The 25,887-nt window shown below is 36.3% G+C and overlaps 3 protein-coding genes and 1 long non-coding RNA gene across 7 annotated transcripts; 3 read left to right on the top strand and 1 right to left on the bottom strand.

The window, feature by feature from the left end:
• Positions 1-6,455: 6,455 nt before the first annotated feature.
• On the top strand, positions 6,456-9,183 carry LOC116010559 (pentatricopeptide repeat-containing protein At2g36240). 4 transcript variants are annotated; one of them, XM_031250028.1, is made up of 3 exons: positions 6,456-8,227; positions 8,648-8,768; positions 8,923-9,183. In XM_031250028.1, the coding sequence occupies exon 1, from the start codon at positions 6,513-6,515 to the stop codon at positions 7,929-7,931; it is 1,419 nt and encodes a 472-aa protein (XP_031105888.1). In that variant the 5' UTR covers positions 6,456-6,512; the 3' UTR covers positions 7,932-8,227; positions 8,648-8,768; positions 8,923-9,183. The 4 variants fall into 4 exon arrangements, with proteins under 4 accessions (XP_031105888.1, XP_031105885.1, XP_031105886.1 ...); XM_031250025.1 differs by having other exon boundaries at positions 8,620-8,768; XM_031250026.1 differs by having other exon boundaries at positions 8,620-8,772.
• A 6,111-nt stretch (positions 9,184-15,294) lies between these two features.
• LOC116008405 (phenylalanine ammonia-lyase-like) lies at positions 15,295-18,938 on the top strand. The gene is made up of 2 exons (XM_031248682.1): positions 15,295-15,915; positions 16,987-18,938. The coding sequence occupies exons 1-2, from the start codon at positions 15,500-15,502 to the stop codon at positions 18,734-18,736; spliced, it is 2,166 nt and encodes a 721-aa protein (XP_031104542.1). The 5' UTR covers positions 15,295-15,499; the 3' UTR covers positions 18,737-18,938.
• A 1,241-nt stretch (positions 18,939-20,179) lies between these two features.
• LOC116010226 (transketolase, chloroplastic-like) lies at positions 20,180-23,993 on the top strand. The gene is made up of 8 exons (XM_031249539.1): positions 20,180-20,703; positions 20,795-20,885; positions 21,278-21,383; positions 21,467-21,749; positions 21,854-22,002; positions 22,309-22,462; positions 22,570-23,125; positions 23,444-23,993. Exons 1-8 carry the CDS (start codon positions 20,185-20,187, stop codon positions 23,857-23,859), a joined length of 2,274 nt encoding a protein of 757 aa, XP_031105399.1. The 5' UTR covers positions 20,180-20,184; the 3' UTR covers positions 23,860-23,993.
• Positions 23,994-24,748: 755 nt separating this feature from the next.
• On the bottom strand, positions 24,749-25,770 carry LOC116010231. Its single transcript, XR_004096900.1, has 2 exons — positions 25,641-25,770; positions 24,749-25,497 (listed from the first exon to the last, which is right to left on the bottom strand). It is a non-coding gene; the product is annotated as an uncharacterized LOC116010231 (long non-coding RNA).
• Between the last annotated feature and the right edge of the window lie 117 nt (positions 25,771-25,887).

The raw sequence follows: 25,887 nt of genomic DNA, 5'->3' as shown, positions 1-25,887 counted from the left end.
TGCTGTAGTTTTAAACGTGTCTATGGAAGATTGCTGGAATGTCGGGCGTTTGGGTCTACTGTGAGGGACTTTATTCATAGGGCTTAATGAAGAAAATGCCAATTCAATGTAAGTATAATACAGTTTAACTGGTGGGAGGGCAAGCCAATCATGTATTCAAGTTGATATCACAATGTTTTAAATTCGATTCTAGTTGATCTGAACCATACAAGTATATAATTATGATAAGTTAGGCTGGCTTTGACGGACTCACCCGATCCGTTTTCGACAGGTTTAACTTACACCCTTATGATTTTTGTCATAATCTGGAATTTATCCATACATATACACTATTTAATAGTGATTGCAGATTTTCTGGTTACTCAAAAGCTTAATTGGTCCAAAATCTTATATCCAAAATTAGTTTTTTTTTTTTTTTAATGGATCGATCCGAGCCTAATATTGGTTGAGAAATGAGTTTGAATAGAAGCTTCAACTTGATTTGTAGTAGCTAAACTAGCCGACTTATGCTTTGTGACATTGGTCGGCTAAACCGTCATGAATGTCTAAAATTATTGTAACGTCGTCAGACCAACTAAAGTTAAAAGTGATGTCATGTCAACCGACTTACAATTTGTTATTGTGACACAAATTATTTTTCAAAATAAGACTAAGAAGTGTATTAATAATTAGATATTCATAATAAACGAGTTAGTTAGCGGCCGGGTAGCTCAAGTGAAAAATGAGCTTCTTTGTAGAGAAGAATCTGGAACAACATTCTCACAAGTGACAATTCTCCTTGGGTCAACTCTTGTACCTCACGGACGAATAAATACTCGGAACACCTCGTTTACACACCCAAAAAAATAAAAAAAAAAATAAAAATACAAGAATTAGATAATACTTTAATTCTATAAATAACTATGCATATCACGCATTCTATACATCTTACCCATTATATTGAGTAGACGACTTAATATTTGCCACTTGATCCAATACCCCCAACTATTTAGTAAATTATTGACATTTCATTTTATGGCAAACAGCTCAATATATTCTTTTCCACTTGATTTAACCTTTTCATTTTATAACAATTAAGAATGTATGGGAGGTAAAAATATTGCATCACTTTTTTTTTTTTTGAATATTATATATAAATTTGATTCTTTTACAATATTAACAATCATGACATGCACTTTTATATGCTGATGTGGTATAACAATGATCTCATTGCTAACTAATCAACTAAAAAGTTAAAGTTCTTCCACCCATACATTTAATACGGAGTATTATAATTACGACGGACGATTTAGAGATAAAACTTCTACAATTATACTATAATTAAGTTAGACGTACTCTTTGTACGTAGAAATATATAGTTTGGTAATAAATCTTGAAACTATACATGTTTGATTTACCTCCTCATAGACTTTGGAGGCGAATTTATAAGATACAATAATTTTTTTGAAAGGATAAGATACAATAATTAGTATAATAAGATCAGAATATTTGAATTATTAACAAATACAGAGAATATATTGTATTTACCGGCCCAAACAGGCCATAATGCTTCCAGTTGGCATGGATTCCATGTTTGTATAAGTGTCTGGCTCCCCACCCTCTTGTAGTTGTATATATGAAATTATGGAGTAATTAATTAATCTTTTTATGGGAATACATAAAATATAATGGATTGGAACAACCTCGTCAACACTGGCCTCAGTGCGTGGCCATTAACTTAATAATGTTTTTGAATGGTTCAAGGTGGATTAGGCCATAATCCTCCGGATCCTCAGATTCTAGAACCCCTAAAATGCAGATTTTTTTTTTTTTTTTTACAGATTTTATTTTTATCCCCCCACTTTAATATTCAATTCGCATTTTTACAGTATGTTTCATGGCTAGTTGGCAAACTGTCAATAATGCTTGCACAGTATAATATGAGTCTTAATACATGGACGTTAATCATGATTTAAGTTTTAAACACTTCTTTATTTATTTAACAGCGTTAATTAGGCAGCGAATTATTGGGCATGAATTGAACATTGGGATTTGGTTTAGTCAAAACAAAGGGTCAAAATAGTACAGGGGCATTTACCTAGTATTTTAATGTTGTAAGTTGCTCACATGATCTGATTAGTAGTCCGATCCAGCACACGTGCACATCATAACCTGCAATAGTTTCGTCATTCATGCTGGCACATTGAAAATGACGGCGTACCACCTACGACTACGCACCTACTAGTTTTACAATAAAATTTTCCTTTTTTATTACATAAATCTAAACCATTACTCAAAGAAATTAGACTATGAAAATATTGGTAAGAAAAATGTGACAAGTTAAATCATTGTATTAATAATAATCAAATTTATGAATAGAAATTATGTTTCACTTATTTATCTACCTTTTTCAAGATACAAATTTTATTTTTGAGATAAAAAAAAGAATCACCTCAAACAAAATTAATCAAATATACGGAGTAATACAATTTACCAATTCAAGTTGTTTCTATGTCTGACTGTAAGGAATGTATTTCATTGATCGTTGATGTAAACGCTTTATGTTATGAATTAATGGAATAGCAACGTTTACCTTAAAAAAAAAAATACAATTTACCAATTTATTCTTTTACTTTTCATTTCCAAATCGAAAGAAAACATGAATTGAAATAAAGTTATTGACACGGCGGTCATCATTATTGAAGTAGTGTACAGCTCAAGCATGACATAAGAAATGAAGACCGATCTGATCTCCAAATGCCATGCATCTCTTATAGCAGTCAAAGATTTGGCAGCTGCCTTCTCAATTTTTGACATTTCTCCAATTAGGGGCGTATGCAAATGCAAATGCAATTGCAAGACCGAAATATTTGACCATCTTCTCGATTATCCATGGTTATATCACGGACCAGAGTTAATCTAAGTATTATAGACCATGATTTCAAGTATGACTCCTCATGAAAATTATTTATTACTCTTTTTTATTCGAGTCGATAAATTGTGATCAACTTATGTTGATTTACCTTATTGTAGTTCTTTTATTGATAAGGATTACAAGGCGAGATTCATCTAAAATGTACCTTAGCATAGGGTAGCAGGTACGACGTTTTCTGTAAATTAAAGTTAACATATTATATACATTTTTAGTTAATGGATTGTTTACATTAAGTTATTATGTACATTCAATTATAACTGAATGTAAATATATAATCGGCGAACTAGTACATTCAGGGTGCGTTTGGTTCGCATATGGGAATTGGAATCGGAATGGGTATCAAATACTTGGTAATGGTAATGGGTTTTGGTGAAAGTATTTAGCATGTTTGGTAGTTAGGTGGAATGAGAATGATTATTAATAGTTGGGGAAAAAAGGATGAAGGGAGATGAAACCCTTATTTAATAAGGGTATGGGTTTTCTCATTAATGGGGTATTCCAAACCCATAGTAGCATTCACAAAACCTATCAACCAAACACAAGCAATCACTTTCATACTCATTCCTTATGCCTAAACCCTCCAACCAAACACACCCTCAATTATAACTTAATGTACACATATAATCTGTGAACTAAAAGTACATACTATATTAATTTTGTTTGAATGGTACATACTATATTAATTGTATGCGCACAATCTAGACTAAAATCTACAATATACATGGTAAACCATGATCCAACAATACATATCTTTATACTCATTATTCCTTACAATTTCAAATTCAACCAAACAATGGAATCGATATTCTCAGTAATTGTTTTTCCACCAACCAAATAATGGAATTCATTTCCCTAGTAATTACTTTTCTATCAAATTTTAATTCATTCCTCCTAAAATATTTTTCGCGAATCAAACGAGTCCTAGATTGTACAAAACTAACCGCCTACATTGCAAAAGCAAAACTAGCTGGTCCACTATTGAATTGTTGCATGCAACATTTCAACGTGCTCTAAGTCCTAGCATCCTACATGGCTACATTTGTTTTGTTTGGTCAAAAGTCAAAACTCCGGCAGGCACATGATTAAGGAATGCACAAACAATACATTATACGCAACTTAATTTTCAATATCAGATTATGAAAAAACGGAACTATGGACCGGCATTCGGATTTATTTGAAAACTCCTTCCCTCATTTCTTTGGACAACTAAGTTTAACTCGAAACATTATTTTAAAAAAATATATTAAATAAAATTTACTTTTTGTATAATAACATGTAAATCACACAAGAAAAGTGAATTGTACTAATAAAATTCTGCGTGACAAACTCAATTAAAAGGTACTCAAAAAAGAACTCGATTAAAGAGATTTTCTTATGTCATTTTAAATATTTTTATGTCAGAAAATAGAGATTAAATGATTGTAAAAAAAAAATAATATAACAGTATATATAATCCGCTTTTAAAAATGATACAGTAATTTATGATAACAATGGTCTTATATGACATACCGCCGAAAATTTTATAGTCCACTATGGATCATCAATTACATTGAACTCGACGTGTAGTGCTGACTTTTATGTTTTATCATCCTATCCTTTCGATTCTGTGGACAAGCTGTACAAGTAGTGTACATGCACTTTTCTATTTAAAATTATTTTAAAATAATAAACCATATCGTGTATAGATTTCCTTAGCTTTATTTATTATTTTATTATGTAATTAATGAGTAATGCTACCTTCTTTTATGATTACAATATTTGATTGGTGTTTTTTCTTATGTCTAATTAATAAGTAAATTTTGTTGTCAATGATTTTGTGATTTAGTGACACGACTTTTCAAATGAGAGATCACGAGATCAAGACTCAACAATTAGCACTGAGATTTGTCCTTAATACCCTTATGCTTTTATAGTGATTAGAAGTTTTTTCGTAACTCAAATTAAAATGCATATTAATGGGAAAAGTAAAGTAGAGTAGATTCTGTAGAATGTATGCGGAAATGATTCTACATGTCGCCACAAACCCACACTGACAGCTACGATTCCAAGATCGACGAGCTGACTTTAAATATCACAAAATATTATTCTTCAACCATAAAAAATTGCAGTGGGAGCTGAGTTGTGTGTTCCACCACTTGCTACAAGACAACCTTTCATAAAAAGAAAAAGCTCTGTTTCTTGAAATCTGCAAAAATACATTTATATATATATATATATATATATATATATATATATATATATATATATATTCCTCTCCCCCATAAAGGAACACCAGGTAATAACCAAATTAACGTTATTGTGAAAATTAAGGATCCATATATTATCCAAGAAAGAATCATGAGGTAGATGATGAGAGTTCTAAAGGGGATGGATAGAATAAGATTCCCTTTATTAATAGCTCCTATACAAGACTACACCTGCCATCCTTTCTGATGCAAGTCAACTACAAACAGCTCTTTGTTCCCATATAATGTTCTTTTAGAAATCTTGAATATAATCGCATCAAATATGATACCTTTTGAGAAGATTGATATTGATTCACTCTAATAATTTACACTTTGATCGTATGAGGGTTTCAAGAAAACTAATTACAAAGTTAAAAGAATTGTAGGATGATGAATGTCGAGATGTCACATGGAAGCATATTCGTATATTAATTACTAGGAAAAAATAAAACAAAAAAACTGGGCAGGAATAGAGTTTCAAGTTAGAGAATGTAGTTAGTGCCAAGTTCAACTTTCAGCCGTCGATGACATTCGGTTTTTAAAATTACAAAATGAATTTTATCCAAAATATGCGTACTTTATAAAAATTTTCATAAATGAAAGAGATAGGGTTTAGGGAGCGATTACACAATGTTTGCTAAGCGATTAACAATGTCAGATAGGTTAAATAATTATGTATTATTATAATGAATGAGATAGAGATGGGATAAGGGCGTGACCCCAAAAAAGATAAACCCAAAAGTGATAGATACGAATGCAAAGCAGCTTTTTGCACGATACCTTTTGTGATAGTTATTAAAAGTTTACGTGCATGCATGCTACATGCATGGGCCCTATTCTTTCATTTTTCGGACTAAGTTAAAATCAAATTGTCGTGTGCAATTTAGTCAGTGGAGCAATTTTAGTTAGGTTTGTTGATCACTTGTATGGATTATAAATAAGATTCTAAATTTAATTTTTTTTAAAAATATTTTTTAATTTTTTAAATTTGAATAGGCCAAATATATATATATATATATCACCATTACTATAACCTTTGTCTATAAACTAAAGGTTAATTTCAGAAATTAGTAAAAGTCAATAGTCGAAGAACCATTTCTAAATTAAGTCATAAACAAAATTATTCTTAGACATATTATACCGGTTTCAATTTTCAAAGCACTTGTGTTCTTGAATTCCTTGGGCCACACAACTTTGGGCCATCATATTGAATTAGTTGTTGGATTGAACTATCGGGCCCGATACTTGAGAGAGGAGCTATTTCAAAGCAAAGAAACAGACAAAATATTTGCAGAAAACGGGGATTGAGAATTTATTTGGGACTGTGAATATAAACTGGGAGCATTTAAAATCTGAACCCGAAGAGTGAAACAATGGCTTACCGGAAACTCCCAAAACATGTACAGAAATCCGCCGCCGTTCACAGCCCAACTCCGCCGTCTGTTCTTCAGCTATCGGTTCTCGACACTGCCGTCGGCGCTCTGTCTCCGGCCACGCAAACGCAGTTTACCCGCCTCGTGAAGACCCACTTAAAGCCTTCATTCACACCCAAAGATCTCCTCTCCTTCATCAAAAAGCACATCCATTATCACCCAACCCTAACCCACCTCGACTTCCACCTCTTCCGCCATGCCGCCTCCGTCGACTCCTTCCGCCACGACCACTCAACTCTCGAATGGATGGCCCGGACGCTCGCCGTCTCGCACCGCCTCGACTCGCTCTCATCTCTCCTCCAATTCATCGCCGCCAATCCCTGCCCCTGCGCCGACGGTATCTTCTCTTGCCCTAGAACTGAACCGATTTTCCGTTTTGCTATTAACGCTTACTGCAGATCCGGTAGATTCGACGATGCACTGCTTGCATTTGATACTATGAAGCGCTTGATTGATGGAAAGCCCGAGGTAGCTCTGTATAATATTATGATTCATGGATTTCTTAAATTTAGGCATTACGATAGGGCTCTTGAGTTTTATGATAGAATGATTAAGGATCGAATCAAGCCTGATCTTATTACTTTCAATACCTTGATCAGTGGCCATTGTAGAAATTCACAGTTAGGGTTAGCATTGCAGATGTTCAGGGAGATGAAAAACTATGGTTGTGTACCAAATGTGGTTAGCTTTAACACTTTGATTAAGAGGTTTCTTTGGGAAGGGAAGATTGAGGAGGGGATTGGGATGGCTTATGAGATGATTGAATTGGGGCATGAGATGTCAAGTGTGAGTTGTGAGATTTTGGTTGATGGGCTTTGTAGAAAGGGGATGATCAATAAAGCTTGTGACTTGTTGGTCGATTTTTCGAGGAAAGGAGTAATGCCAAGCGGGTTCGATTACTTTGCTGTAGTTGAGAGGCTGTGTGGTGAAGGTAATGTGGGGAGAGCAATGGAGTTGGTTAATGAGTTATGGAGGAAGGGGAACACTCCAAGTCTAATTGCTTGTACAACCTTGATTGAAGACTTGAGAAAGGCGAGACGGATTGAAGAAGCGTCTAAGCTTGTAGGAGATATGCTACGCAAATGTATAGTTCCTGATGGCGTGACCTTTAATTGTCTGCTCAGTGATATGTGTAATGCTGGGAAAAGCGTGGAAGCGAATAAGTTGAGGATGTTGGGTTCTAGTAAGGGATTGCGGCCTGATGCCATGACATATAGTATTTTGATATCTGGGTTTACCAGGGAGGGTAAAAGTAAAGAGGGAGAAATTCTAGTGGATGAGATGTTGGATAATGGGTTTATACCAGATATTTTTACTTATAACAGGTTCATGAACGAACTCGCAAAAGCAAAATGTTGATACCGAGTTAGCAACAATTATCTTTGATGGAGACAATGCTACTGATTTCACTTTCAGCAGTTATTTAGGTTCTTATATGCTAAATGCCTGTTGAGTGTTGATGTTATCTTTGGTACAAGAGGTTGATGAATAAGCTCAGGGATTGCTAAACAGGAAAGGCCAAAAGTAAGATGTGCATAGTATAACCAATACCTCTCAATCTTTCTAGTGAAGTGAAGGTTAATATCATCTATGACAGTAATTGGATCCAGTGGGGAATCTTCGTTTTATGCAGCAACAAGCCCGGTCTTGATTTGGTACAAAACCATTTCCATCTCCTCTGATTTTGTTTGCATCATTTGTGATCCTTTGCTTCTGCTTTTGTATGCATCATTTTGGTCTTGATTTGGTACGAAACCGTTTCCTTTGCATCTGATTTTGTATGCGTCATTCTGTGATCCTTATCTGGATTATATGTGCTAAATACATAAACACGACAAGTTAAAGGCCAAGAATTATTGGGATCCAGCAGTTAGAAAAAGGTACTTGAAAGAAGGCACTGAAATGTAAAGGCTCCACGCTTATAACATTATTTTTCTGCTCGAATATTGAAGATCACTGATCAAAATTGTCTTCACAAACTAAATTATAGAGTGGCATTTTCTTTGTGTATTATGGCTAGCAAAATCTGTATTCTTCTTCTTCTCAGGTAATATTTGCAGCTTCTAAGTGCACAGGTCACATGATGATACTATGAAAAGAACTTTTGTTGGACAAGGAGTCGTATGAGCAAGATTATGGTCCCATATTTGGGAGCAAAGGTTCCATGTCCATGATGCTGGTCGCTGGGGATTCTGAGTAGGTGAACTGATTTTGAAACCCTCATTTTTGTGTTAATTAGTATATGCATAGAAAGAGAGATATTTTGCCTTAAATGTTGACATTGAGTCGGTGAATTTTTTAGACTGATTCAACCGAGCCTTTCTCCTTATTGCTTACCGGTTAATTGCAGATACATGGTTCGAATTTCCATCGCAAGTTGCCCGGTCAGTCTTCCGGGTTTCATCCTTCATGTATGCTCAGCGCACAACAGACCTTTATCATCTCTGATCGATTAAGGTCTCCCAATGACCCTAAGGTGAACAGCTGGATTCGAATTCTTATAGTGCTATTTGAACAAGACTTTATGAATTGTGAATTGTGATCGGTCAAAGTGTCAAACCAATCGCAAGTTGTCCTTCAGTCTCCAATATGGTTTCTCTTATTTTATGGCTATATGTATAAGCCATTTTTTTTTTTTTTTTTGGTTTTAAATTAAAGGTAGTGAGTGGGGTGGGTGTAAAAATACTTAAATTAATAAATTAATTAAAATGGATATTGTTAAGAAGAAGGATGCACGTCCACCAACCCCCATTCTCCACCAACTCAACGTAGTCAAACCTTCCTATCACATTTAGGCTCATACGTAACGCGACATCGTTGCATTACAGTTTACACCGAATTTAAGGTACGATATTGAGACAAATCTCAAAAGCACATTCACGATTTAATCGCAAATTATATCTTGGACCGTGGTCCACAATGCATTGTGGACTGCGGTCCCAAAACGACGTCGTTTTGATTAATGAAAACAGACGGATGAATTCGCGCCACTCACTTTCTTTTCATATATACTGCACTTTCTTTTCATATATACTGTAGTTACATTTCAATACAACTGCAGTTACTTTTTGATATAACTATTTCATTTGATAATATAAAAACACAAAAGTGAAACTGTTATTCAGTATCTGTTCATATATACTGCAGTTACATTTCAACACAACTACAGTTACATTTTGATATAACTACAGTTTCATTCGATAATATCAAACACAAATGTGAAATTGTTATTCAGTATCTTTTCATATACACTGTACTTTCTTTTCAACACAACTACAGTTACTTTTTGATATAACTACAATTTCATTCGATAATATCAAAACAAATGTAAGGCAGTATTTTTTGGAATGAACTGTAGTGTCAATTACGGGGCTCCATCTCCCACTTACTAAAACGTCGTCGTTTTGGGACCGCGGTCCACAATGCATTGTGGACCGCGGTCCACGATATAAGAACTGCGATTTAATCAGCAGTTTATACCGAATTTAAGGTACGAGAAGGAGACAAATCTCAAGCGCACATCCACGATTTAATCAGCTCAATAAATACAATAATTAATATTCTTGGAATCATCTATAGTTATAATGCCACATTGATTTAAGTTTCTGTCATCTTTTATCTTATCCCTATATCATTTATTTTGGATAACAATAGTGAGTCGGTGACCACAAAGAATTTATAACTACTATTTAAATGTGTGGATTGAATAAATTTCGTTTTTGTGTAATACTCTGCAAACTAATCAGAAAAGATAAATAATTCAGTTCGCATGAGCAGCTCAATTAGTTACAGTGGTGAAGTTTGGAAAGAAAAACTAGTGATCGAGACTCACCAGTGGTAACGTGAGAGCAACCTGAGTTCCATGATTTACATCATTTCAGTTGTTCTGTCGGGTTGGAGATTTCAATCTTTTGGGAAGAAAGATAAATAATTCATTTTTTGTATGTTTAAACATCAAATTAAGGGCATGTTATCTTTAACATTATTAATACACTTTAATAGTAAATATAATAATTATATGTATAAATTTGTTGAACCAACAAAGGTAAAAGATGTCCGAAAATTTGTTGTGACTCTTTTTGGCATGGTTCACTCCAACCTTTATAAACTAAAATTTAATTCTAATTATGAAGCCATTGGTCTTAAACTCTTAATTATCAATCAATCAATTATCAATCAATTAAAAGAAATTTTTGATTGGGACCGGCAGATAGATTTATACACTAAATTATTGGAGAGAAATTGAAGAGATATAAAATTATAAATTGGGTCAATAACTCGTGAGAACTCATTATCTCTCTCTTCACCTAACCTCTCTAAAATGCCATGTCAAGAATTCCTTTAAAGAAATATATGGTGGTTGGTGGTGAATATGACTTTTTTAGAGCAAGCTAACAACCTCTATTTTTTTTTAATAATTATTTAATAAGAATATATTATTTGTTTATTATCATTTATTTATTTTTAGTTACTATTATTGTGTCATTATGAAGAGTAATTCTCAATTGTCAGAATTTAGGGAGTATTACTTCTTTTGATTTTCATTCAAATTTTTCATTAATTTTGATAGTTCAGATTTTTCGACTTCGTCATACTATATTATGGACTACATGAACACGCCTCCAAGCCCATGAAGAGGTAAATCAACCTAATAGAGATTGCTAGGTCCAAGTTTCTATCTTTAATTTCTCTTAGTAATTATCTTATTACTTTGTATATACTGTAGAATTTTTAAAAACAAAAGAATACCCTTTTTGCCTAGTGATATACATAAGTTTATTAACGACTAATTTTATTAAAATATTTTAACCTTAATTAATGGTCAATCGCAATTTATTTTAATTTTAAAAGTTAGCTAAATATTTAATTAGGTGTCAGACAAAATCTAAGCCTCTTATTCCATTTTATATTTTATTTTTGTTTGGCAGGACACGGTCATCTTTTTAGGTCAAAGTGAGCTTGGCTGAGTCATATTTCACAAAATTATGGTGACTTGGTAGCCTGTTGGCTGTAGCTTGTCATCACAATCGCGAATTAAAATTTATCAATATTTTTGTGGGAAAAAAATACCGAGTTAATTTTATTATTTGTAATATTTATAAATTAACTCATCCATTTTCTTCTTATTTTTAGCAACTACCAACAACTGATATATCCAAATTGATAGATTAAATCAGTCATTATTTTTTAACTGGGAACATATTTTTACGTAAACCTTCCACATCCTCATATATATATAAGGGAAAGTTCAAATGAGAATATGATTCTCCTGTAAAACGAGAAATAATCACAACTGTCAATGGGTGACGATCAAACAAAAATTACCTTAGAACTTGTTCTTACCTGAATCATCCACATAGTATATATATATTGGCCGTTCCATTTTATTCATTATTAAGTTACTTGTTATTTTCAATATTTTGTTCTCTTCATATTATTTTATGTACTATTATTTACTCCGTAAACATGTGTTCTTTATTTTTATTTTTTTTTATTTTAGGAAGGAAATAAGTTATGATCCCCCAACCCCGCCCCCCCCCCCCCCNAAAAAAAAAAAAAAAAAAAAGACCGTTGGACAATACTATTCACAACTTGTTATGTTTATTGTGTAGTAATGTTTATTATTATTTTTATTTCTATTTTTATTGAAATTTGAACAAATATGCTCTATTCACTTGTCCGCTCGAAGACAAAACTTGTCATCTTTGGAGTTGATGAATGTGTTCTAATCTAATTTAGTTTGGTCGCTAATAATTGTACAAAACTAGTTCTTTAATATGAATGAGTGCTATTTTTGATAGTAATAGTTATTTAAAGCTAACCTAACAACATTATTGACTTACAACCAAAAGAAAAAATTAGTACTCTTTTTTTTTTTTCTTTACTTTTTATTTTTCTTTTGGGGGGTGGGGGTGGGGGTGGGGGGCAAGGGGAATATTTTATTAGTAATCTATAAAATCGAATATGAACAAAAATAGTAATCTTCATCTCCCTTATTAAGATTACTAGTTTTATACGCGCATTGCGCGAATGGGTTAATGCCCAATGTTTATATTTAAATAAATATTTGAAAATATATCAATGCAAGATTATAGAGGAGAAGTTATACATGGATAATTGAATGTCGAATTTTTTTATTTAAATATATAACTCAAAGTATATGAATCCAAGATAATATAGAAAATTCATTATAATTATTACTAAAATAAATGTTTGTAACCTTGTAAAATCGATAATCTAAATATTTGGTCTAAAAATGATAGTCTAAATAAATACTACTTTTAAAATAATTTTTCTAAGTGGTTCTTAATTTTCTTTTGAGTAACATTGTCATTGTCTTCATCTTTACTATTTGTTCTCTTCCTTTTTGTTGGTAATGTGTTATTCGCAATTCGGATATTGTTGGTAGCATAGATGACAACGTCATGCAATGAGGTTATGATATAGGAGTTATAAACTTTTCTTTAGGTGTTCTGCTTGGGTTTCATTTGGTTCAACTATTATTGTTGAATGAGTTATTGTGGATAAAAAAATCCCTAGTTTAAGAAAAAAGATTAAATAAATTAATAAAATTTTGAAAATTTAAAATATTATGTATTCCAAATATATTAAAATGTAGTTTCTCGCTTCAATTTGTTGGGTAATGGGTTATTTGAGTACTTTCATTGTCAACAAATCCCCCAAGTAATTAATATGATTGGTTTCAAACTATTCTTTTTTATTTTTTCATGGTATTAAAAAAATACATATGTATCATTTTTTTGTGAAACTACTAATTTATTTAATTCAATAAGAGTAAAATAGAGTGATTACGCTTCAATTTGTTGAGTTATTATTTGAGTACTCTCTTTGTCAACCAATCCCCAAGTAGTTAATATAATTAGTTTCAAATTATTTTTTTAAAAAAATCATAGTATTAATAAAATACTTGGTAAATAAATATATAACATTATTTTGTACTATAACTTTGATATTTAATTACAAAATATTTTAAAAATAAGATAATGGACAAATGTAATGAATATCAATTGATAAATTTGAACATAAAAGAATCTTTGCATGAGACAAAATAAAGACAATATAACTAATGAAATTGTTTCTCTTATTTAATTTAATTTTTTGATAATGAATATTTAATTTAATAAGAGTAAAATAGAGTGAGAAACTTAATCATGTCAAATTTGATTGAGATGAGGTTCGAACATAAGACCTTTCTTATAGAAATTAATGGGTAAGTTAACGGAATATTAACGGAGAAGAGAATATTTAACGGAAAACTTAACGGATAATCATAAAAGTAAGGTTAAATTAGGTAATCTCTATTAATAATATTAATATGAATTATCTTAACCATCTATTTGATTAAATAATTCATCTGAACCATCCATTTGATTAAATAATTTGACCGCCATTTTTTCTACCCATTTTAGGCCTAACTCTCTTCGGCTCTTATTAGTATAGTAGATAAGTAAATGTGTCCTGCACTCCTGCATGGGCAGCTCAATCGGTTATATGAGTGAAGTTTAGGAAGAAAGATTAGGAATGAAGTTTAAAGTCATCCTTTAATATTATTGTGTGTAATTATGTTGTACATATGAAAACTGAAATACAAATAATCTTTTACGCACATCTAATATTAATAAGTAGTGGTTAAGTGGGTAGAACATAATTTTCATACTCAAGAGTTATAAAATTGATTATTATTAACACTTTCTTGATCAAACCCTTTTAACAAGAATAAAGTTTATAGGGAGTATAATTGAAGTATGTGTTCTATTTCAACTAAAATCTAAATTGATAGTTGGATTGCCACGATACATATTACTCTCAACACATATACCATTTCTAACATCTTGGTAGATAATGTTAGTTATGAGTTTTCTATCCACTTTACCTATGTTTTTTTTAATAAGAATTGAAAATTGGGTCTAAAAATTTAATTTTAAGTATTACTTGACTATTGGAAAATTAATTTTCAAAATCTATTAGAAATTAATTAATTAAGAGATCATATGACATCACGTTTTCGTGTCTCACTGTCTCCTTCTCTCTCATAGTCTCACCAACCACACTAACACCATTATTTCTATTTATTTATTTATCCATTGCTCTTTATGTTTACACCATTAAGTTAAATAATATCCCAAATTAAGAAAACCAAGGTTAAACTTAGTCACTTAGACAAGCTAAAGGTGAAACACATTATCGTACCTATCTCTCCCACATGATCTTTGTATATTGTTTGTCTCTTATTAGAGCAAGCCCAACAAAAACTTTTATGATGTTATTTTTGGTTTTAGATGAGGTGGAAGGGAGAGAAACATAAGAGACGAGAGAGGAGTTTTTTCCACAAATGTCAATATCATCTCAGTGCATTCATCGAGACTTAATTTCATGACCTCTCATATTGAAGAATCACTCTATGTCATCTGAGCATAAGATGCTTGGCTACCTGAACAAAGTTTACTCGTACATATTCTCGAACAAAGTTTACTTGGATGAGTTGTGGGCTGGGGGACTGGGAGCTTGCCATGCAGCAGATCTGACATGTGTATACGTGTCACTATCCTGACTGTCTAGGGGCATGGGAGATCCAACGGTCAGTCTGACATTTCAACTAACACGTTGCCACATTGGCCTGCCCACCCAACACTCAATGCCAACGCCCCTTTCTCCCACCTCTATTTAAACAACCAAACCTCAGAATGCCAAACTCAGGAAATTCAGCTAAAGCTAAAATCCTCGTAAAAGCTTTGCAATTTCCTAACAAAAAAATCCATTATTGTATCGCCGCTTTCAATTTCAATTTCCCATTTATTGCGCCACGCTTATTCTTCCCATTTTGGGCCGTCACGGAATCCAATAATCGTTAACAAACCGTCACGAATCGTTAACTAACGTTAGCTTCCGCGACAACGTTAACCGTAATGGAGAACGGCAATGGGATCAGCAGCAACGGCCACGCTCACGCGCATGATTTCTGCGTGGAGCACAAGCGCCGCCCGTCGCAGGACCCGTTGAACTGGAACGCGGCGGCGGAGGCCCTGAAGGGCAGCCACCTGGACGAGGTGAAGAGAATGGTGGAGGAGTACAGGACGGCGACGGTGAAGCTAGGAGGCGAGACGCTGACGATAGCTCAGGTGGCGGCCGTAGCCGCCCGTGGGACGTCGGAGGTGACGGTGGAGCTGTCGGAGGCGGCCCGCGCCGGCGTGAAGGCCAGCAGCGACTGGGTCATGGCCGGAATGGAAAATGGCACCGATAGCTACGGCGTCACCACCGGGTTCGGTGCAACCTCTCATCGACGGACAAAGCAAGGCGCTGCTCTTCAGAAAGAACTTATTAGGTATTTTTTTTTAGTACTATGGCTCTGTTAAAATAAAGTATCTGTTCTATTCATAACTATTTTATCATAAGCACAAGGAGTTAATATTAATCAATATTTATTTTTAAATTAAACGTTTCATTTTTATTTTCCTTTTTACTAAACCAATACATATATATATTTTCAACAGTACCATTATTATTATTATTATTATTATTATTATTTTATTTTAGTAGTTTTAAGTTTTGTGAGGAGGGGAAGGGTATTAGGTTGTGGTAGGTGAAAGCTTTTTAGATTTTTAGATATTGTCCCAACTCCCAAATGATAGGTTGGTGTGAGTTGCCAAACTTATAAAGTGGAGAAAGCTGCATTTAACCTATATAATAAAATGATAGATACCATAAATTGTTAAATATCATTTTTTTAATTAAATAAACTAAATAATTTAAGCCAATTCTAGCCCAACTAGATTCACTAATTTCAAATTAATTAACTATAAATCTAGAGACATGAAGTAACTCTCTTAAATGAAAAGTAAAGTTCGAGTTCTAATGGAGGGCGGCAATATTGATTCTTTATGCATAAGTAAGTTGAGAAAATAGTTATAAATAAATACTATAGTACAATAGAGTTAATATTATTAAAAATTATAAGTAATTTAAGCTGGTTTACGTGAATGATGTGACAACGTGATAATGTAAGACGGAACAGAGATAGTCACGGGAGAAAATAGTCTTAGGATCAGAGAATCAGAGAGGGGCAGGGGACAGCTTAGCTTTAGCAGTGTTGTTTGGTTATGGGGAATGGGAAAACGACAAGATTAGAGGAGCATGAAAGCCAGTAGTTCTCATGATGGAGTTGGCACGTGATAGTTTCATATGATTGCACCACTCCAAAGTCCAAACATGGGATTGTGCAGTTTTGTTGCACTCAATGATATGCATGTGTTTTTGTATAACTTTGAGAACTGAATTGTATTGAATGAGATAGTTCAAAAATACAGATTACGAGCGAATTCCAACAAAACTTGAATACGAGAATTCATAATCTGACTTAAATATATAGAGTCCTAATAATTGGTTGTTGGAACAGGTTCTTGAACGCCGGAATATTCGGCAACGGGGCGGAGTCATGCCACACGCTGCCGCACTCCGCCACCAGGGCCGCCATGCTGGTCAGGATCAACACCTTGCTCCAGGGCTACTCCGGGATCAGGTTCGAGATCCTGGAGGCCATAACCAAGCTGCTGAACCACAATATCACGCCCTGCCTGCCCCTCCGTGGCACCATCACCGCGTCCGGCGACTTGGTCCCTCTTTCCTACATCGCCGGGCTGATCACCGGCCGGCCGAACTCCAAGGCGGTCGGGCCGAACGGGGAGGCCCTGGACGCCGAGGAGGCGTTCAGGATGGCGGGAATCGAATCCGGGTTCTTCGAGTTGCAGCCGAAAGAAGGCCTGGCCATGGTGAATGGCACGGCGGTCGGGTCAGGATTAGCGTCAATGGTGCTGTTTGAGGCCAACATAATGGCGGTTTTATCGGAGGTTTTGTCAGCACTGTTTGCAGAAGTTATGCACGGCAAACCGGAATTCACAGACCATTTGACGCATAAATTGAAGCACCACCCGGGCCAGATCGAAGCCGCAGCAATAATGGAACATATTTTGGATGGGAGTTCATACATAAAAGAAGCCACGAAAACCCACGAATTAGACCCTCTTCAGAAGCCTAAACAGGACCGCTATGCTCTCAGAACATCGCCCCAATGGCTCGGCCCTCAGATTGAAGTGATCAGAGCCGCCACCAAGATGATTGAGAGGGAAATTAACTCTGTAAACGACAACCCTCTGATTGATGTTTCCAGGAACAAGGCATTGCACGGAGGGAATTTCCAGGGGACACCAATTGGCGTCTCGATGGACAACGTTCGCCTGGCGCTGGCCGCCATTGGGAAGCTAATGTTTGCTCAGTTCTCCGAGCTTGTCAACGACTACTACAACAATGGCCTGCCTTCAAATCTCTCGGGCGGGCGAAACCCTAGCTTGGATTATGGCTTCAAGGGGGCAGAAATCGCGATGGCGTCTTACTGCTCAGAGCTGCAGTTCCTTGGCAACCCTGTCACCAATCACGTCCAGAGCGCCGAGCAGCATAACCAGGATGTAAACTCTCTCGGGCTCATCTCGTCGAGGAAGACATCCGAGGCGCTCGACATTCTGAAGCTCATGTCTGCAACCTACATGGTTGCATTGTGCCAAGCCATTGACCTGAGGCACCTGGAGGAGAATCTGAAGGCCTGCACTAAAAATGCAGTTAGTCAGGTTGCCAAAAAGGTCTTAACAGTGGGGGAAAATGGTGAGCTTCACCCTTCCAGATTCTCCGAAAAGGATCTCCTCAAAGTCGTCGACAGAGAGTACGTGTTCGCCTATGCTGATGACCCGTGCAGCGAAAACTACCCATTGATGCAGAAGCTGAGGCAGGTCCTGGTCGATCACGCCTTGGCTAATGGCGAAGCCGAGATGAGCTCTAGCACATCCATCTTCCACAAAATCGGGGCGTTCGAGGAGGAACTCAAAGCCATTTTGCCTAAAGAAATCGAGGGTGCGAGGTGTGAGCTAGAGAGTGGCAATGCAGCCATTCCTAACAGGATCCAAGAGTGCAGGTCCTTCCCACTCTACAAATTTGTTAGGGCAGAACTAGGAACCAATCTTCTAACGGGCGAGAAAGTCCGGTCACCCGGGGAGGAATGTGACAAGGTATTCACAGCCATGTGTGAAGGGAAGCTCATAGATCCACTGCTGGATTGTTTGAAGGAATGGAATGGTGCCCCTCTGCCCATCTGCTAGAAGTCTTGGTGGGGTAAATTAAAAGTCTGCTTTGTTAATCTTACTTTTGTACTGTTTGTAAACTCTGTTGCCACAACATATGTTTGGAAAAGCCTTAAATTCATCATGCTATGTTTGTATTAGTTTTGTTTTTGTGTATTCTTGTTGAACAAAAATGTATTATAAACATAAGAAGTCATTTAATTTTCTTAACTTCATCAAAGTCTACTGTCTGGATTCTCTGCAATCTTGTTTTATATTTTTATTTGGTTGGGATTGTGACAATCAATGCTTATACCATGAACCGGGTTTACATTGTGTTTTCCGAAGTCTGTCTTGTGACCCTAACCGATAGACGACCCCAAACAGATAAACTAGTCTAAATTACTCATAATTGATCGGTTCAAATTAAAGAGATTAAACTGACTAACTCAAACTATTATCAAACTAATTGTCCAACCGGCTTTATTGGATTGCCCACCATATAATATACTTGACAATTGGATCAATTGCAGATAATATATATAATTTGGTATCATTGACCTTTTAGCCCAAAATCTTTGTATAGAAAAGGTCACGTTGGTGAATGGTGGCCACCAACCCCCACTACAAGTCCACCAGTTCATAACAATCATTTGGCCAACTCAAAATATATATGTATGTATCTTCAACTAACTATATAGAAATACCTGAAGATGATCCACCCAACCATTATTGGATATTGTTATGTCACAATCCCAACAACAACACATTATTGTCAAATTGAATAGTTTACTAAATGTTCACACTCAAAGTGTTATTCAAACCTAAGATTTCATATTGATACAAAAAATTTCTAAATTTTAACACTCAAATTGAATATAGCTTTATCAGATTAATTCATAGCCACCAACAATTCATCCCTACGATTCACAAGAAGGTAAATTGAGTATGCTGAAACTATATACTTTTGCACATAAAGAGTCCAATTCAATTTCAACCCAATTCACCGATGAAAATGTGTTTTAAATGCAACTTCTCAACCACTAGACCATTGACCCGACAACTGCAACAAATTTTAACATGACAAGAAACGAGAATTTTGACCATGCTTAATCATGTGACCGAACCCACAACTAGCCCTCCCGTATCCAAACTATCAAATCATATTCAAAGAAATTGTTAAAAAAATTGAATTCTTCAAGAAAGTGGCATTGTTATCTAGACATCAAAGTTTCTGACTAGTAGTTGGCTGCTGATGAAGCATTGCCTGCTACTTGTCACCTTCTCATCCCCTCTCTTTCCTCTGTTCTACACCTGCCCTCTACGTATCACTCTCAAACTTTCTTCATACACCACATTCATACTAAAATTTAAACATAAATTCTTATTATATATATATATTCACTTCTAGTAGCATTAATAACTACCATATGCAAACAGTTCCACTGTTCCTTTCTCTATCCCCAAAGTAAAAACCTGAAAACAACATGGCAGTCTATACACTCCTTCTGAGGCCCAACCCTCCTCTCCTTGAGGCCAAATTACCATTTCCCCAAAACAACAAAAGATTAATTGCCTTCAGATTAGTTCAATGCAGAAGCAATCCAAAAACACATACTTTTACTCCCACAAGCAAGAGCCCAGTCCTCAAAAACACACTCTCCAAAGATCAAGATTACAAGATTTCTTGGGTAGAAGAGCTGAAAAGAGCTTACCCATCTCATGAATGGGAAGAAGATGATGAAAAGTTTCAAGAAATGGTGGATAGGAGGTGTGTGGACAATGTGAGGATGCTGATAGTGGACTCTGTGCAGCATGCAAAGGCTGGGCATGGTGGGATGGCTCTTGGGTTGGCAGAGGTTGGGTATTTCCTGTATAGGCATGTTATGAGGTTCAATCCACAAAGCCCCAAATGGTTTAATAGGGATAGGTTTGTTCTGAGTGCTGGCCATGGTGGTTTGCTTCAGTATGTTTGCCTTCATCTGGCTGGCTTTCAATCTGTTCAGGTACAAACTTGAAAATGGAAGTGATAATAATTCTGTGAGTTCAATTATTGAATCAGTTAATCTTGGAAGTGTTTAAAATTTGGTGTGTCAGATTGATGACCTAAAGAGCTTGTGCAAGCTTGGAAGTAGGACACCTGGTCACCCTGAGAATGTGATAACTGAAGGCATTGAAGTCACAACAGGTAAATGATTCAGAAAGTTTATTTGCTTCAATAATAGCCATGGATAGATGTAATTATGTGTGAATTATGAATGGTAAAGAAAACCACCCATGCTGATAAATCATACTCATGAATGCATGTGCCTGATTTTTTTTCACTTCATGAAAAATTCTAAGACGTCAATCAGTACAGAAAATTCTAAGATGTCAATCAGTACAGAAAATTTTAAAATGTTGATCAGGATAAAAGATGTCGGTTAGTACAGTCTTTTTGCCTCTGATACCCACCAGTATCATCATGTATACCAAACATGATTGTATCAATGGTTTCCAATGCTCCTAACAAGTATTTGAGGAATTAATCTTACATGGCCAATCCAGTCATTAAGTTTTTGCTCTTGGCATAATCACAAGGCCCCCTAGGACAAGGTGTAGCAAATGCAGTAGGCCTTGCCCTTGCAGAAGTGCATTTGGCTTCAAGATTCAACAAACCAGACATTCCCATTGTTGATCACCGGACGTAAGTGGACCTGGCTACTCCGGTTCGTTCTCTATCCGGTTTTTGCTTTTCAAGTGGAATTGAATGGTTGTTCGTCGCTTCAGGTATTGTATAATGGGGGATGGATGTTCCATGGAGGGCGTAACGAACGAAGCTGCATCACTGGCTGCACATTGGAAGCTAAACAAACTCACTGTGGTTTATGATGATAACCATAATACAATTGATGGTAGCACTGATCTCGCGGTTTCTGAAGACATATCAGCCCGGTTTGAAGCTCTGGGGTGGAACACCATTGCTGTTGATAACACACAGGGCGATATGGAAGCATTAGAGAATGCACTTAACTGTGCTCATAGTGAGACTCAGAAGCCTACCTTCATCAGGGTATATATATATATATATATATATGTTCAATCATCAGGGAGCTTTAATTTTTCATTGAAATCTGGCATGCTAAAATGGTGGGCTAATGGCTATATGATTTGCAGGTGAAAACACGTATAGGAAAGTTGTCAAAGAAGGAGGGGACATCGAAAGCTCACCATGGTACTTTTGAGGAAGATGACGTGAAGCAAATGAAACAGAAACTTAGATGGGATGACCGAGGGCCATTCCATGTTATTCCCATGGTCTACCGGTTAGTTCTGCAGATTTTGAGCACCATAAAGCCAAAATTTTTGGCTAATATAAGCCCTTTTTTTTAAATGGATGTTAGCTGATTGGGTTAGAGGGTATAACTTTGCAGAAAGGTGTCCACTAAATTAATTGTTAGCGGATAGCTAGCTGATAGCTGATAGTTAATAGTGGTCAAATAAGCTAGAATTGACGGATAAGGTAACTATTTTACAAAACAGGGTCAACAGTTAATAGTGGTCAAATAAGTTAGAATTGATTGATAAGGTAACTATTTTACAAAACAGGGCCATAATGTAATCTGTTTCAGGGAAATGAAACTCCAGGCAGAAAAAGGAGAAACACTGGAGCAGGAGTGGCACTCCAAACTTTATTCTTACCAGCATAAATACCCGGAAGAAGCTAAAGAATTTAAAGCTCTCCTTAATGGCGGGATTGTTCCAGGCTGGGAAAGTTCATTACCCGTAAGTACTTCACATGAAATTGGAGAAGAAGAAAAAAGATCAGACCAAATTGTTTACCTTTACAGCTGATTTACTTTACTTGTTCATAATCTCTGCAATCTAAACAGAGATGGTTGATGTCTGATCCTGTGGAAGCCACACGAGGATACTCCGGGAAGTGTCTGAACCATCTTGCCAAAGTGCTTCCAGGGCTAATTGGCGGAAGTGCAGACCTCGCGAGCTCGAACCAGGCGTATCTCCATGGCTATGGAGATTTCCAGCAGCCCGATTCTCCGTGGGGGCGGAACATCAGATATGGGGTCCGGGAACACGCAATGGCGGGGATTTCAAATGGAATAGCACTGCACGGAGGAGGGCTAATTCCATTTGCAGCCACTTTCCTTGTGTTCTCAGATTACATGAAGAACTCAATCAGACTCTCTGCGCTGAGCCATGCCGGAGTGATCTACATTATGACGCACGATTCAATCGGGTTAGGAGAAGACGGGCCAACGCACCAACCCGTGGAGCATCTCGCCGGCCTGAGAGCCATTCCCGGGCTGCTGGTTTTCCGGCCGGCTGATGGGAATGAAGCTGCAGGGGCCTATAAAGTGTGCATTGCAAACAGAGACACGCCAAGCCTGATTGCCCTTTCTAGACAAAAAGTGGCAGCCAACATGGAAGGTATTAAGGAGTTTTGAGTACTATTGACTCTGTTAGTTCATAACTAATTACGTATCTGTTCATAACTACTTTCGCAATCAAATAGAATACAAAGAGTCAATATCGCAAAAATTTGAACTCACCCCCCTCCCATGTGGGTGCAACCGGGTGACACTAGACAACAAGGTCTTTAGCATATATATATATATATATATATATATATAAATTTCTCTCCTGTAGTTTTGGTCCAAAGCTGTTAGAATAGATCCTATTTGATCTTCCCTATTTAAACCTTGTATTGTACTTTGCTTCTCTTGTGGTTAATACATTCTTTCCTAGGCACATCGGCAGATGGAGTGGAGAAAGGAGGGTACATTATAAGCGACAATTCCGGGGAAGAATTGCCGGAAATTATACTGATTGGAACGGGATCGGAGCTGTGTTTATGTGAAGAAAGTGCAGAAGTTTTAAGAAAGGAAGGGAGGAGAGTAAGAGTAGTTTCTCTGGTGTGCTGGAGGCTTTTCGATCGGCAGCCGAGGGAGTATAAGGAGGCGGTGCTGCCGTCGACGGTGAGAAAACGCGTTAGCGTGGAGGCAGGATCGCCGTTGGGGTGGAGGGAGTTTGTAGGAGATGAAGGTGTGGTGATTGGCATTGATGAATTTGGAGCTAGTGGACCGGACACACATGTTTTCAACAAGTATGGTTTTACAGAGGATAATGTTTCTAAAACCGCCAGATCTCTACTATCCAAATAATGTTTCAAATTGCATAAATGGTTAGTCAGTTATGGACAAACTAGATTCGTTACATCTGTTTATCTCAAACAGATCAGTTATGTGTATGTAACTTAAACTAATTTATTTCTTTACTGATTGCTCAGTTAAGGTCACGAACATGTTTATCTGGTGTAATTTTTGTGATAGTGATTACAGTTTTCCTTATCATGAAATACTAGAAATTTAAAAAAAAAAAAAAAAAAAAGGGAATTTAAGAATCATTGGGGCCGCTCAAAATTTCAAGGAAAGTTTTCGTTACCAACCACTTGTAAATATGATGGTATTCAAGTATAACAAATTCCTATCCTAAGGCTTCTCCTATCCATGTATAAAATTTGATGAAACCCTATCCTATCCATCATTAGCTAGGGATATGATAGCTAGCCACCCAAATTAAGTTTCCATCTCTATTCTCTCATCAATTCATCTTTAATTTGCGTTTACATATTGAAATGGCAATGAAGAGAAGCGGCGGAGCCACCGCGAAGCTGTTGTTCGCAGTGGTGGTGGTGGTGACACTATCCTCGAGAAGTAGCCATGCATTGTCATCTTGTGGGGAAGGATGCATGCCAATATGCATGCTGGTAGAAAGCGCCACCCCAGAGTCTTGTGAGGCCGCCTGTGAGGCCTACTGCGAACAAATCACCGGTGGATACGTCCCACATGCATACAAACCCGCAGATTAATTTTTTTCTTTTGTTAGCTACTCCGTATTATAATAGGACAGAAATAGGTTAGGTCCATGTATCAACTTGTGAGACAAAGGTAAATTATTCTCTGCACTCGGATCTACCTTTTACGGTCGACCCGAGTCATTAAGTATGTAAATTGATATTAGAATGTAAATTGTGTATTTTGGGCACAGATCTACCTTGCAAGGTGAACTCAGATCCATGTTCTAATTATAGTGAGAAAAATCACCCCAACTAAATTTGTACAAATTATATTACATTATACCTTGTAGACTCTAGATCAATTAATTCCACCTTGTAGGGTGATTTTTTTTTTGAGTAAATTCCTTTTTTGGTCTTACACTTATTGTGGGTTGGACACATTTAGTCCGATTTTATTAATTTTGCCACATTATACCCAGACTTTTAAAAAGTTGGACAATGTTAGTCCAAAGTTACAATCACGGTTACTCAGCCGTGAAGTTGAAGGGCAAATCCGTCCTTACAAGTCCAATTCTTCACTTTCCCTTCTAGCTTCTAATTTTCTTCTCTTCAAATCTCTTCTCCTTCTCAAATCTTCCATCTCTGTGCTAAGATTTCTTGGTTTTTGTTGGTTAAGAAGAAATTAAAGATCTATTAGCATAGTTTGTGTTTGATCTCCTTGAACAAATAAAATCAATCCTTGATTGATGTTGCGCACTGTGTTTTCGATGTTTGATGCGGAAGCGGATGCGAAGACCCGGGAGCAGCAGCACCTGGACGAGCTGATGGCGCAGGCGGCGGCGCTGAAGAAGGAGAACGCTCAAGGTCTGAGCACAGAGATGGAAGATTTGAGAAGGAAAGGTGCTGGAAAGTAATTCCATGGTGGGTCTCACTGTTTCGACGAAATTGATGAAAGGTGCTGGAAAGTGATTGCTTTTGATTAGATCTTAGCAGTTGGGTTCCTCTGTAAGATTGAAAAGTTAGTTTGGTTATGTTTTTTCTCCACCTTTGAACTCCGAGGAATGAGAAATGACCACACTTTCTAAGGGAGTAATCCAAAAACTCAATCACTGATCGAAAAGAAGATTAAGAAGAGAACCCAATTACCTCTGAACAACCAACTAGGGATTCAATATGAATAGGTTGCCGTTGCTATGGCGGAGCGCTACGCTGCAAGAAGCAACCGGGAAGACGGATGCGAAGACCTTCTAGCTTCTGATGCGAAGACCAACTCCCGTTGGAACCTCCAAATAGCCTTCCCAATGCTCGCATGGGTCTCCACGACTTTCTTCTTCTAAACCGGTAAGGAATTAGCAGTGATTACTCATGTTCATAGCCATCGCCATGTCGCATC

Source organism: Ipomoea triloba, chromosome 2, assembly GCF_003576645.1.
Source record: "Ipomoea triloba cultivar NCNSP0323 chromosome 2, ASM357664v1".
Taxonomy (NCBI): domain Eukaryota; kingdom Viridiplantae; phylum Streptophyta; class Magnoliopsida; order Solanales; family Convolvulaceae; genus Ipomoea; species Ipomoea triloba.
The sequence above is the reverse complement of the archived record's forward strand: the minus strand, read 5'-3'. Positions and strand labels throughout refer to the sequence as shown.